This window comes from Chanos chanos, chromosome 6 (genome assembly GCF_902362185.1).
Source record: "Chanos chanos chromosome 6, fChaCha1.1, whole genome shotgun sequence".
Taxonomy (NCBI): Eukaryota; Metazoa; Chordata; class Actinopteri; order Gonorynchiformes; family Chanidae; genus Chanos; species Chanos chanos.
In genome coordinates this window covers 38,236,432-38,249,049 of record NC_044500.1, presented here as the reverse complement: position 1 = coordinate 38,249,049, position 12,618 = coordinate 38,236,432, and the positions used below count along the sequence as shown (strand labels likewise).

Sequence of the window (12,618 nt, the reverse complement as noted above, 5' to 3'; positions counted from 1 at the left end):
CATGCATACGTGGTATGAAAACACGCAGGGTCTCAGACTTGGTGAACTTGTTAAATGCATAGCTGATACACAGACAATGGGCCAGTGAGACACAGTCATTTTAGAATGTTGCTAAGCCCCTCACTGCTCCCCTGCATGAGTCGAGAGGATCGTCTAGGCAGTTCATGGATGCCAGGGGGGGGCAGCTGACAGGGACAGGGCGCAGCGGGGGTCGAGGCGAGGCTCCTTGTGTGCCGCTGCCAAAATGCCTTGGCGTGGGTGGGGCGGGCCGGGCCGGGCCGCAGTGTCTCAGGAACACAGCTGAAAGAAAGACACCGAATGTCTTTCCTCCACTAAAGTCCCAAACGCATACCATCCACTGCTCTGTTAATATGTTACAAGCAGTTTATTTACAGAGGAACATTGAACCCATGACCTTGGCTGCTTCTGCGGCTGCTCTCTCCATTACTGCACATCTGTGAAGGCTACAATCACTTAACCGCCATTTACCGCTCCATTCAAAACAGTGGGCTCTTTATACTGACAACACAGAAGAGACAGAGATCAAACTTGTAAGCCAATAATGTTGAAAGCACTAAGTAATTAACCATTTTTTCAAAAGGTTTCCACAAAATTTGGCAAATACATAAAAAAAAACTCTCTCAGTGTTGACTTGATAGAGGTACAGAGTCAAGTCTTACACAACTGTTTGAACTGCTTTGCTTTTCTGGTTTTTGAACCCTAACTTCTTTTCTTTCGAAAATTCCTCAATGCAGTTTAGGCTAATTACCCTTGTATGTACACATAATGAAAGGCAGCAAAAAAACACAATCATTAGTTTCCAATCCTTTTTTGATCACGACGACAGATAAAGAACCAGCCATATGGCTGACTTGCATTAGATGATTGAGATCTGGTTAAACAAGTGTACATTCAAGTCTCACAAGTTATTTCTAAACTTGACTTCAGGTCCACCGCAGCAAATTACCAGCGGAGCAAAGTGATAAACACGCTGCTGATTTGCAGGCATATCAAAAACCAAAAGAGACACAAAACCCAAAGGTAGTCAAGTAAACAATGAACACAATGCCTCATTAAAAACATTACTATTACTATCCATTTCAGAAAAACATGTAGGATCCAGTCTGCACCTTGAGGCTCAGAGACTAGACACAGGCAGTCAGAGCAGGGGTAAGTCTCAGGGCGGGAAGCGCAGACATGAGAGGGCGATAGTGAAAAGCGAACTTGGCTAATCGCATCAAGCGACCAGCACCTCAAAGCCCAGTGCGGCACACAGCACAGACAGCCTGACCTCGGCGATGAGACATTTGTTTGGAGGCAAAAGTGCCCAGACAGACAGCCCTCCCACGAAGAGCAAAGCACAGTGGATTCAGCCAGAGTACAAAAAACAGCAGGGGGCTGCAGGGAGGTATAAAACTGCCACTCCTCGTGGCCAACATCTGTCAATACGCGGATGGAATTCACAATGCTTGAAATGAAAAACAACAAAACAAAACAAGACAACACTGTCCTCCTTGTCATGCAACACCCAAATGTGTTTATAAATAACTTAGCAATACCTAGCAACCCAAATAAGGTAGACTGAGCATGTTATGGCCAAACTGCAGGGGCAATTCAGGACACAATGTTGACTCCTTGACATAACTTGGCTCTGAGATCACGTGCTAAGTAACTGGCTACGTCTCTTGATATCAACTCACAAGTACACAGCCTCTACAGGACCCTGGCACAAGCAACCTGAGGAAATACAGAGAGACTACTAGCGGCCATGAAATTCCTCAAAGAATATGTTTAAATATATAAATATATTTTTTTCCTCAATTGTACTGGAGAGGAAAACATACCTAAGGTGACAGACAATCAAATCAAAGGTCACATTCTTTGTACATTTTTTATAAGTTAATATCTAAGTATCACTTCTGTGACCTTACATTCAGACACAACTCATGAAACATCCACCAGATGCCATTTGTTTCCAGAGTGCTACTCTCATGGGACAGGTAACTCAAAAGGTCACAGTGTAGCACAGATTCGTAGTGAAGGCCAAACATGGTTTGGAATGAACTTGGTTGTTGCCCTCACTTCAGCTGGGATTTTGAACAGTGTTAAAACGAGCGTTAGAAAAAAAAAAAATTACATTTGGATGTTTGGGCACATGGATGAGATGCAGTGAGGAATGAGATCTGGTTGCCAAGGCATGACAATCTGACAACAACATGCTACCCAAGAGCATTCTCAGTGCAACAAAGAAGAAGGAAGAGGCTCGTCGGAGCATGTAGCTAAAGTAAAACAAAATGAGGGCTATTGCACAATCAAGGTTCAGCGAAGGAAAAGACCCTGGCAGAGTATGTAAGGATGAACTATGGGCAAAGCCTCAAGGTTTGTGAAGGGCCCCATGGCCCCATTTCCACAAGCCTGTCGTACTGACACGTCCCTGCACAGCGTCGCAATTTTCTGCCCAAAGTTTGGTTCAAACAAGCTTTCAAATGGTATGCGATCAGTCTGTCAACCAAAATTGCTTAATCACATGGATTTGAGTTTTATATGAAAATAATTAAACACATGTTTAACCACAGTAGATGCGGCAGTGGTCTTAAAAACACACACACGCACACACACAAATCCTCTGTGGAAGCCTAACAATGGGACCTTGATGTGATTAGTGAGGCTCCTTGGCGAGGAGAACCGGGTCTTCAGTGAAGTTTCTGAAGAAGGGGCTTTAGATTAATTTTGAAAGGCCATGAAATAGCTGAGGTCACATGAGCTGAGGAATGGCCCAATTAGCGTCAAGTTCATTACAAACAGAGAGCCTCTTTCAGCAAAGGGCAAAAAAAAAAAAAAAAAAAAAAAAAAAAGCAAAAGACTAAAAAGCATACCATATTCCCATGGTGACGTATGGCACAAATGTCATACACTGGCATGGAAGCAATGAGAACTAGGAGTAAAAAGAATCCCAAACGTTCACATATTTGTTATGAAGGAAATTCCACATGGATGGGACATGAAAAGAATGCATCGCACAATATAGAGTGCATAGTACTAAAGCTTTATCACAGGGACACACGCAGTGTCTGCCATTTAGCGGTTAGTCAGGCTGCCTGCAGAGCCCAGTTATAGCATCGGACTTCTCTTTAGTGAAGTATAAAATGTGTGGTTTTCCTGATTGGTTCTGACAGAGAACCAGTCTGCACACTCTCATTGTGCATTAACATCAAACGTGTCAGAAACAGACACTTTTGACAGGTATTCAATATGAACATTTTAAACCTCTCCAAAACACACACACACACACACACACACACACACACACACCTACACACACCTACACAAACGCACTCAAATGAGACAGCAGGAGTGAGACACGACTCTCCAGAACTCCAAGAAGAGCACTGTCCTCCATCCATGACTTAAACTGAGATGGAGAGGAAAGAAGAAATGTTTTGACTATTCACTGTTTATATAATGTGTCCAGACATCATCTTTAGCATCACAGATGTCTGGTATGGCTTCTTGGTCTTTTGTTTTCGCTGTGTGTAAGAACCGGCGGTCAGGGGGAATTCTGCATCCTGGTGAGAAGTGCTTTACAAGGCCTTGGCTTCCGTCCGGCACAGAGCTTGGAAGACATCCGTCATTTGGGATGGGGAGGACATGAAACCAGGCCTGTCTGTCTCTCACCCACAGACATGGTCCAGACAGAAAAACTTCCTTGGGAAAAGGAGACTGACCAAAAATTCAATACAGATGGGCAGGCAGATACAGTTAGGTTCATTGACTCAGATTTTTTGTGACCACATTATGGAGTTTAGGGAGAACGCAGCAACACTCTGTTGTCTCTTCAAGGTTATTTTTTCTAGTTAGTGCCCGTGTACACTTCTTTCTACCTTTAAGATTCACTGGTATCATTAAACATTTTGAAATGTGCCTATTGTCTTTCAAAAACCAAATACAAAGACCAATAAAAAGGAGGGATTTCTATCAAGCAAGATTGCCAGACCACGCTTCAATTTTTGACTGCCTTTTCTCTAAAGCCTATTTTCTCTAAAGTTGATCCATTTTCAAAACACCTGTACAGAAATGGCTGTCGAGACAATACCTTTCAGGTTTTTTTCACTCATACAGGTTGAGCATCTCTTATCCGAAAATCTGAGATCCAAAACTTTTTGAGTGCCGACATGACGCCTCAAGTGGAAAATTCTACACCTGACCTCACTTGCCCATGTGGGGCTCTGACGCTCTGTTGGCGCCAGTTTGTTGCCAGCCATCGTCAATGCCAGACCTAAGTGCATTACTCACTGTGTTGTTTGCTTATTCTCTACTCTGTGGTACAAAGATATTGTTGAAAGTGTCCAAAAGGGCTGCAAATACCCCTATGGTGATAATGTCCTAGCGCAACACATTATTACGTGTTTATGGTGATGCTGATGTAAACCAACCTACTGCTCTGTCAGTCGTATAAAAGTGTGGCACATACAATTACGTGCAGTACATAATACTGAAATGTTAATAAACAGCTATGCTACTGGTTTATGTATGTACTATTCTGTACTTTTTAATCGTCGTTTTAGTGCACTCTTCCTACTTACGAAAAAGAAGTTTACTGTGAAACAATAGGCCATGTTACGCTGGCAGCAGCCTCATACATCTCACGTTTACCACATCTCTGTACAGGTTTGTGGCCTTGGAGCAATAGGCTATACCATATAGCCTCGGAGTGTAGTAGGCTATACCGTCCAGGTTTGTGTAAGTACACTCTATGACGTTCGTACAATGACGAAATCACCTAATGATGCATTTCTCAGAACATATCCCCGTCTTTAAGTGATGCACAACTGCATTCCAAAATCCGAAAAAACTCCAAAATCTAGAGCCGTTCTGGTCCCAGGCATTTTGGATAAGGGATACTCAACCTGTGTTATGTCATGCAAGAAACTCTGTTACTTTGTCACATTAGTCACCTTAAATTAGGCTCCAGAATCTCAACTAACAAACAAAGCTCGCTATCATTCCACACATTAACGCACTTAAACTCCGTTCACCCCAGCTGCTGGAATGACAGGCGTACACTCTTTTCCCTCAGCCAACACATAACCAAAATACCAGGGGTCTCCACGGATTTGCCCCATATCACCCCAAGCACTCTCTAGCCGTAAGGCAAGGGGCCCCCTTATTCGCTCGCTACACAGAGGGAGCATAACCAGAGAATACCTCACATTCCATCGCGGCACCATCGTTCCAGCAGATGCGGCCTGTCTGTTATACATGCAGATGTTAAAGCTGGGTGCCTGTCACGTGGGGCACATGCCGAGGGCTGCCACATAACGCAGTGCCACAGAAACTCCCCCCCTAGTACAGGTCAATGGGATCAGGGTGCCCACAGCAGAAGCATTGTGGACTAAACATTGGGGGTGGGAGTAGGCCAAAAGCTCCAGAGCGCAGGCCTCACATAGAGAAAAACAATGAGAGCCGAGAGCAACACGTGACAAGAAGAGATTGGGGAGGGGAAATTCCAACTAAAGAGTGAAGGGTGGGGGGGGGGCTGTAGATCAACAGAACTGAGCACATGTGTGTCTGAAAAGACTTATGTATTACACTGAAGAGTAAGCTGTCCCCACCCAACCCCCCAACCGTCCTATTCCCCCCCAAAAAGGAGGTGCTGGGTCTATGGGTGTATCTGGTCCACAGGAATCGTGTTCCTCACTGTAGGGGACTGATTGGGCATGCAGCTTATCCACAAGGCTTGTGTGGCACTCCAACATAGAGTATTGATTATTTCCAGTGGCTGCTAGCAAGCATCACGCTGACTTTCCCATGAATGGAGATTCACTTCAAATCATGCCAGAGAAGAAGGAAAAAAGGGGGAAAAGAGGGGGAATTTGAGACTAACAAAAATAGCTTGTATGAAGTGAAATGAAAGGAAAGGAGAGAAGAAGGAAATGGAGAAGATGCTGAGAAGGCTCCTCGATAGACAGAACAGATGTCAAGAAAGAGAAGTGAAAGGACTAAGAAAAGTACATTTGGGAAGGGAAGGTCTTTTCAGTTGATACCCCCTACTGTTTAGCAGTCGCCTTAGGCGAAACTGTCAAGAGCCTGGAATGTCTTCCTGACTAAGGGAAAGGAAAAGACACTGTTGAAAGTACTACCCAGGGCTTGAAAACTAACTTATTTAGAAAGTCCTGACTAACGTGGTCAGGATTTCCTTGCCATACTGATGATTCATAGCACAGCGAAATTACAATAGTAAAATAATGATTACAGCATTAGCAATAACATTAGAATTAGCAATGGTTACGTGAGCTCATAAAAATTAAGTTCATAACCTTACCTTCAAGTAAAAATGATGTCCTTAAAAAAAATCTAACTATCAAAAAGGAAACTAGGCTACATTTTGAACATGTCTCACACATGTAGCATGTCCCTCCCTAACTCTTCAAACCTCACAGGGGAGACAACACTAGCCAAGCCCAGGACCACAACACCAAAGAAAACTCTGTATATCATCAGTCCATAATTTTACAACATGCTGCAAGGAGGATTAGAGATTTACATTATTGAAGATCTTGGCGCCTCGTGAAAACCGCTTTTGGTGGCAGAGGTCACCAATGGAAGATGACATTATTTCAAGAGAGGTGGAATTAAGTGTAATAGGAGGTGGTGAGTGGAAATGTTTTGACGTACACACAATTTAGGGGCAGGGCTCTTCAGTTTTCAAAGGATATTCATTTCATTGCAGTGATGGGTCCTTGAACCCAATGTGACCCATGTTAAGTTGAAAGTGAAGTAAAATTGCCTTTAACTATCTATTACGCTTTTTTCTGGACTGCCTCTATGGAATACAACACGTTACACTTGCTTTACATAATATAAGCACAAGATTCTCCATCAATATTCTCAGAGCTGTTGTTCTGTCCAAGGTATTCGGAGCGCAAAATTGCCAAATGTCCACCTTGGCAACAGCACTTTCAAACAGCACAGGACTGAGATTCTTCAAGGCTACACACAAAACACAACATTATCATTTCAACAACGTAACCTTTATTCTCATGAAGAGTATAAAGAGTTTTTGTGTCTCTAAGCATTGTCCAACTGCTTCGCTAATGCCCCATGAGGCCTTATGTCATGTATGTGGCAGCGACAGTGACAGGACCCAAGACTTTCGAAGAACAACTTTGTTCCATGAACAAGAGAAAAAAGTACACATCATACTATTTACGATGGGACAAAGCCCCTTACATAACCAGGTGCTATATACAAGCTTAACAGACTTATTGTCCTCTATGACCAGGACAATAAGCTAAAGCAGAAACCTAATATAGCAGGTTTACACTTTCTCAGACTGTCATAAAGCCCACTTTCTGTATCAGTGAGTATCACCATTAAATGATCAAAAAAGGCTTCAGATTTCTAGTGATACTTTTTCATTCTTACTTGAACTGGTGGTCCTTGGTGCTTCGGGTCTTGGCTAGGAATCTCTCGGCCAGTTTCTCCAGGTTGCGAGAATAGTCCATCTCAATCTCGGCTTTCTTGCGGAAGAAGTCCTGCAGGTCCTGGAGGAGTTGTACACGGAGCTCACACTGCTGGTCCAGACACTTGAGCTGCTCCACCAGCTGGGCCCGGATCTCTGCCAAAGATAGAGAAAGCATGAAGGCTCAGAGATACAGCAATAATCATTGTACACAGACTCTTATCAAAAGGATGAAGACACAAGCCCGCTGGTAAAATGGCTTACTCCCCCACATATATCTCCCACCATCATCAGAAGCAGATTCTCTCCTGCTAAGGACAACCAACTAGGAAACCTTTGTTGTTTATCTCAGCAAGACTGATAAATGGCTGAAAATTTAAAGTGGTACCGCAATGGATTTATTTGTGAGGTATTACTTTAGGCATCGTTTTAATTCGAACTCTGGTTCGTAACTTGAAACCAAACATCATTACACAAGAACTTAGTGCAAACAAGTCGCTCAGGTTACAATAATATTTCACAACTTATGCCACACTACGGAATTTGCTGGCAACAGACAAAAGGAACAAAACAGTAAATCATGAAGGCTGTCAGCAGAGAAAAGAATGGATTTACAATGAAACCTAGTCTTCATCTCGCAAAAATCAACTGATAAACAGATAAAGCATCAGATACCACAAAAGTACTGACGGATTAAAAGGCTCCAGAAGAGAAAAGTGCACGAAGCGTAGTGGTTTACAAGCCGAAATATAATTATACCACCCAGCAGAGTGGACTCCACATTGTCATGCCCCCTAGAGAGGAGACAGAGTCTCCATTAAGAGCGTAATGCTGATGATGAGTGATATCAGTGCTCTCGTACTGTAGAGGGTGCAGGGCAGAGAAGAACGGGGAGAAGACCTTGCTACCGACGCTCTCCTTGTCTCCTCACGTCCCCAGGGACATAAGTTTATCCTGGCTTATCGCTTTTCATTTCCATCTTCTGCCGCACCCCTCTCTCTCTCTCTCTCTCTCTCTCTCTCTCCTCTGTCCGGCCTCCGCTGAGCACTCAAGCGTGCTCCCAAATTAATTTACTCCACTCAGTAAAGACATTCAATTGAAATATTGAATTATGACGTTAGCATAACCACAAGAGAATTCTGTCAAGACTGCTTCTTGAATTGCATACGCTTAAATCTATTTCAAAACAAAATAACTGCTGAGGCAACGAAGAGTAATCTGCAGACGAAATGATGCAACAGCGAAAGTGAATATTGCCAAGACCCAAGCAAATTATTTGCTTATTCAAAACAGTTTGACTAATCCTGAATAAAGGTGGGGGGGCAATCATGCCTATGGACATAACATTTTTTTTTCTAAAGTTGCTTTTAACAGCACGACAGGAAATGGACGTTCCACTTCCATGCGTTTCACTAAGTACAAAGCTGGCTTTCAGATGACACGAATAACACTCTCAGCTCATTCGAAAAAGTGCTCCATGGAAGTCACCTCATCATACTTAAACAGACTTGGTCTGAACCCATGTAACATACATACATATATATATATATATACACTGTACCTTTGCATTTCCTGCTGTAGAGAAACCTGATGACTTTAGCCTCCATGTCTTTCCCCTTCTCACCAACGGGAGAGAAAGACAGAAACATACGCATAGTCCTATCTCCTCTCCCCTGCTCAGACAGGCCTTTTGTGTTTAAAGCTGAGGGAGCAGTTTCACTATGACACCATAGAGAAGTGGGATTTCCAGCTGTCTGCACGGGGTCTGACTGTTGTGAACACACATCATCATTAGGGGTTTTACTCCAAGCCCTCCAGTAAAAGAAAAACACATACACACGTTTCAGGGCACGGTGTGTGTCAGTCTCATAAGACACCGAAAAGATTTCTTTTTAATTTACAGTTAGCCCGTTGAAATGACTGGTTTGGCATCTTAGCTTACACGGTTTGTCAACATGTGTTGGTAGCACTGTCACATGTAATTTGCAATGTGAGATAGAGTTTCAGTAATAGGAAATGAGTCAGAGTCACATTGGAAGGCTTCATGAGCTGCAAACACTCTTTAAATGCCGCCCTGTAATTTTGATTCTAAGAGAAGACAGCACAATACACGCAAACATAGTGCCAAAATCTAAAGCATGGAGAATCAAACTGTCAACCCTTCAACAGTTTACGATGGCTGCTGAGACCCTTTTGTTTCATAACGAGTAGATTTAAAAAGGGAGAAGTACACGCAAAAGACACTGGGGAGATAGAATTCTGAAAATGTCTGTGTGTGAGGGAGAAAGAGACAGAGATTGTGAGTATGAGAGAGAGAGAGAGAGAGAGAGAGAGAGAGAGAGAGAGAGAGAGAGAGAGCATGAGTCGGGGTGAGAGTTTGAGGGAGTGCGTATGCATGTGGTCAGATGGCTCCTCCCAGCTGCTAGGGTTCTCAGGCCCAGTCAGGTGACCCGACTGGGCAGTGGAGTGTAAAATCAGAGGGTGAGAGCTGGACCAGGAGGCAGACAGACTGGATTTAATTGGTAACATGTAAACTAGTCTGTAATGAGCCAGTAATTGGAAGATCATGACCAAGACCATTTGTGTTAGGACAACACCACAACACATAGTTGTCACCATCTTGTATATTACTTGGATCTAGTTCTGTGCTAGTTTTTTTTTTGGTTGGTTTGTTTGTTTGTTTTTAGCAGTTTTTAAATGAACACATTGCTACAGCATTGAGTCATCGTATTGTAATTCTGGTTTTGGAATAACTAGGTCTGGTGTTATCCATTTCAAGCAGAAAACTACCTATACATAGTAAAGGTGGAAAAAGGAAAAAGAAGAACACAAGGTTACAACTTCAGAGAATTTGCCATCTCCTGAGGAGCTCAGACAGTGTTCACCTAATCCGAGAAATGTTCTGAAAAGTTTTTTGGCCTCCTCACTCTTTAGAAAAAACTGGTGAAAGTTCCTGTTAATTTCTTGAGCCAAATTTGTTGAGGGGAGAGACAAGGTTGCAAAATCTTGCTAGAACTAAAAATATGATCAGAGAGCTTTTCTTGTGTCATCTTCAGGGAAATTCCTGATTTCCATACTTCTGTTACAAGCATGAACATTAGTTATATCTTCTGTGTACACTTTTGCTGTAGTTAATGAATTATGAAAAAATAAAAAGCTTACTAGAAGTCTGGGCTGCCCTTGAAACAATGCCTCAATCTACTCCTCATTTCAGAGGATAAAACATCTCTAGGCCTCTCTACAGAACCATGGTGCAATGCTGCATTGTTTTATATAACAAGGATTTCTTCAAAACTGAAACTTTTTGATGTCGGATCCAGAGAAGACCAGAGACAACAACATTACTTCAAAAGGAAAATGCTTAGTTTAGCTACAGGGGAGAAAAAAATTCAACAGAAACCGCACAAGTGGTCTTTTTCTAAACAAGTCTGTGTTGATGATCAGCAATGATCCATAAAAAGAGCTGCCAGATTAGATGTGCACCAAGCTATTCTCTGAGATCAGACCCTAGCAGTAGAGTAAACAGGCTGCTCTTACATATGACATTAGTAGACAGTACATACTGACTGACCTAATGGAATAAATGGTTGAGCCTTCACACAGAATGCAGAGGCGCAGAGTAATTGAAATAGGAATGGGAGTATGTTCTGGATACTATTCCCTGACCTCTGACCACCTACGTTTTCCTCCTTCTAACACTGGAGATGAGCCGTCTTGACCTGTATCACTTGAATTCATTTGGATGGAATAGAAATATAAACATAACGAAAACTGCAAATGTAATGAGCAAAAGATCAACCGAAAAATAACACATTTCGAGCAATCAGAAATCAGTGGCCTCGTCGCCCTGGAGTATACACTCACTGAGCAAGCTTTGTTTAATGGTCTAATTATTCTACAGCTGTGGACACACTGCAGTTGTACAGATGTTGCTTTTTCATCCGGCCAGCACAGAGGCTTATAAATACATGCAAACTGGAGGCTTTGTTAGAAAGTAGAAACAAAACATACCTCATACTAACACCTGCTGTTACCCTAACATCAATCATTACAACCTCCCTCTGTGATTTTTGTTCCGAGTATCCCGAATATCTCGCAGTCATGCATTATTGATGAAAGTGATTTTAATTCAGGGGGGACCCACGCAGAGAGAACAAAGAGACATTTTTGATGTCATGCAGATGGACCACAAATAGTGAAAAAGGTATATTTGAACTCTATGAGGCATGGCTTAGCGTGTAGTAGAAGAAATGTGTACAGGAAGAACTCTTGGAGCAGTAATCTGATGGTGCAGTCACCTGATGGTACCGTCTCTTGGAGCCCAGCCTGTCTTTAGCCGTCTCCACTCTGTAGGCCAGCTGTCACTCTGTACTTCTCCGCAGCGTCACAGCCGGCTTCACCTAAACCCCACCCAAAATCTGTCACGTTTTATTATCAGCCTCCCTCACAGCCACGGGCTCTCGGCCAGACCCTTAAAAGCGTGTGGTCTCAAGGAGAGAGATGGTCTGACATCCGTCTTCCAAAATGTCAGTCGTGTCCACAGCACCGTGGTATAAAGATTGGAGGGTGGGGGGGCACAGAGGTGCGCCATGAGACCCTCGTACTCTTAAACTCTGCTCAGAGGTATAGCCCTCTGAGAGGAGCAGGAGGTGACTGCTTGAAGTGCCAAAACATACAAAACAAAGCCAGCCCACCAAAGGCTTTGACATGAAACATTTTCAGAAAAACGATAAGTGGGCGTCCAAGGCATTTGCCAGCTAAGCAGCCGACAAAGCGTTGGATTCAGTAAATGCTAAACTTCAGATGCTTTCTGTCTGCATGTTGTTTGCTGTTCTCTGCAGTTTTCTTCCCAACATTCTTGGAACAAAACATAAAAATCTTCTACAGGCTCTCAAAACCATTCAACACCGGCGTGAAAGATTTTGTCGGGAATAATAAAATCATTTAAACTTCATGCATTTATTTTTTCCAAAAAAGAAAGAGAGACTGATAGAGAATATTACTGAGAGATACATAAGTGTGTTTCTCAGATCGTGAAGGGATTGAAGAGCAGACGCAGGGCTCAGTGTCTAGGTTCTCTGCTGAATAACCCTGGCTGTATTTCCCCTGCCTTCGGAAAAAAAAGTTTTGCAACAGAGGCAACCCTCTCTTCCTGG

The 12,618-nt window shown here is 43.0% G+C and overlaps 1 protein-coding gene across 3 annotated transcripts in view; it reads right to left on the bottom strand.

Annotated features, from left to right (window-relative positions):
* srgap2 (SLIT-ROBO Rho GTPase activating protein 2) overlaps positions 1 to 12,618 on the bottom strand; it is a 74,120-nt gene that overhangs the window by 27,193 nt on the left and 34,309 nt on the right. For all 3 annotated transcript variants that reach the window (XM_030776372.1, XM_030776374.1, XM_030776373.1), the window contains one exon: positions 7,426 to 7,618. In XM_030776372.1, coding sequence (XP_030632232.1) covers positions 7,426 to 7,618 — 193 coding nt within the window. The remainder of the gene's footprint in view (positions 1 to 7,425; positions 7,619 to 12,618) is intronic.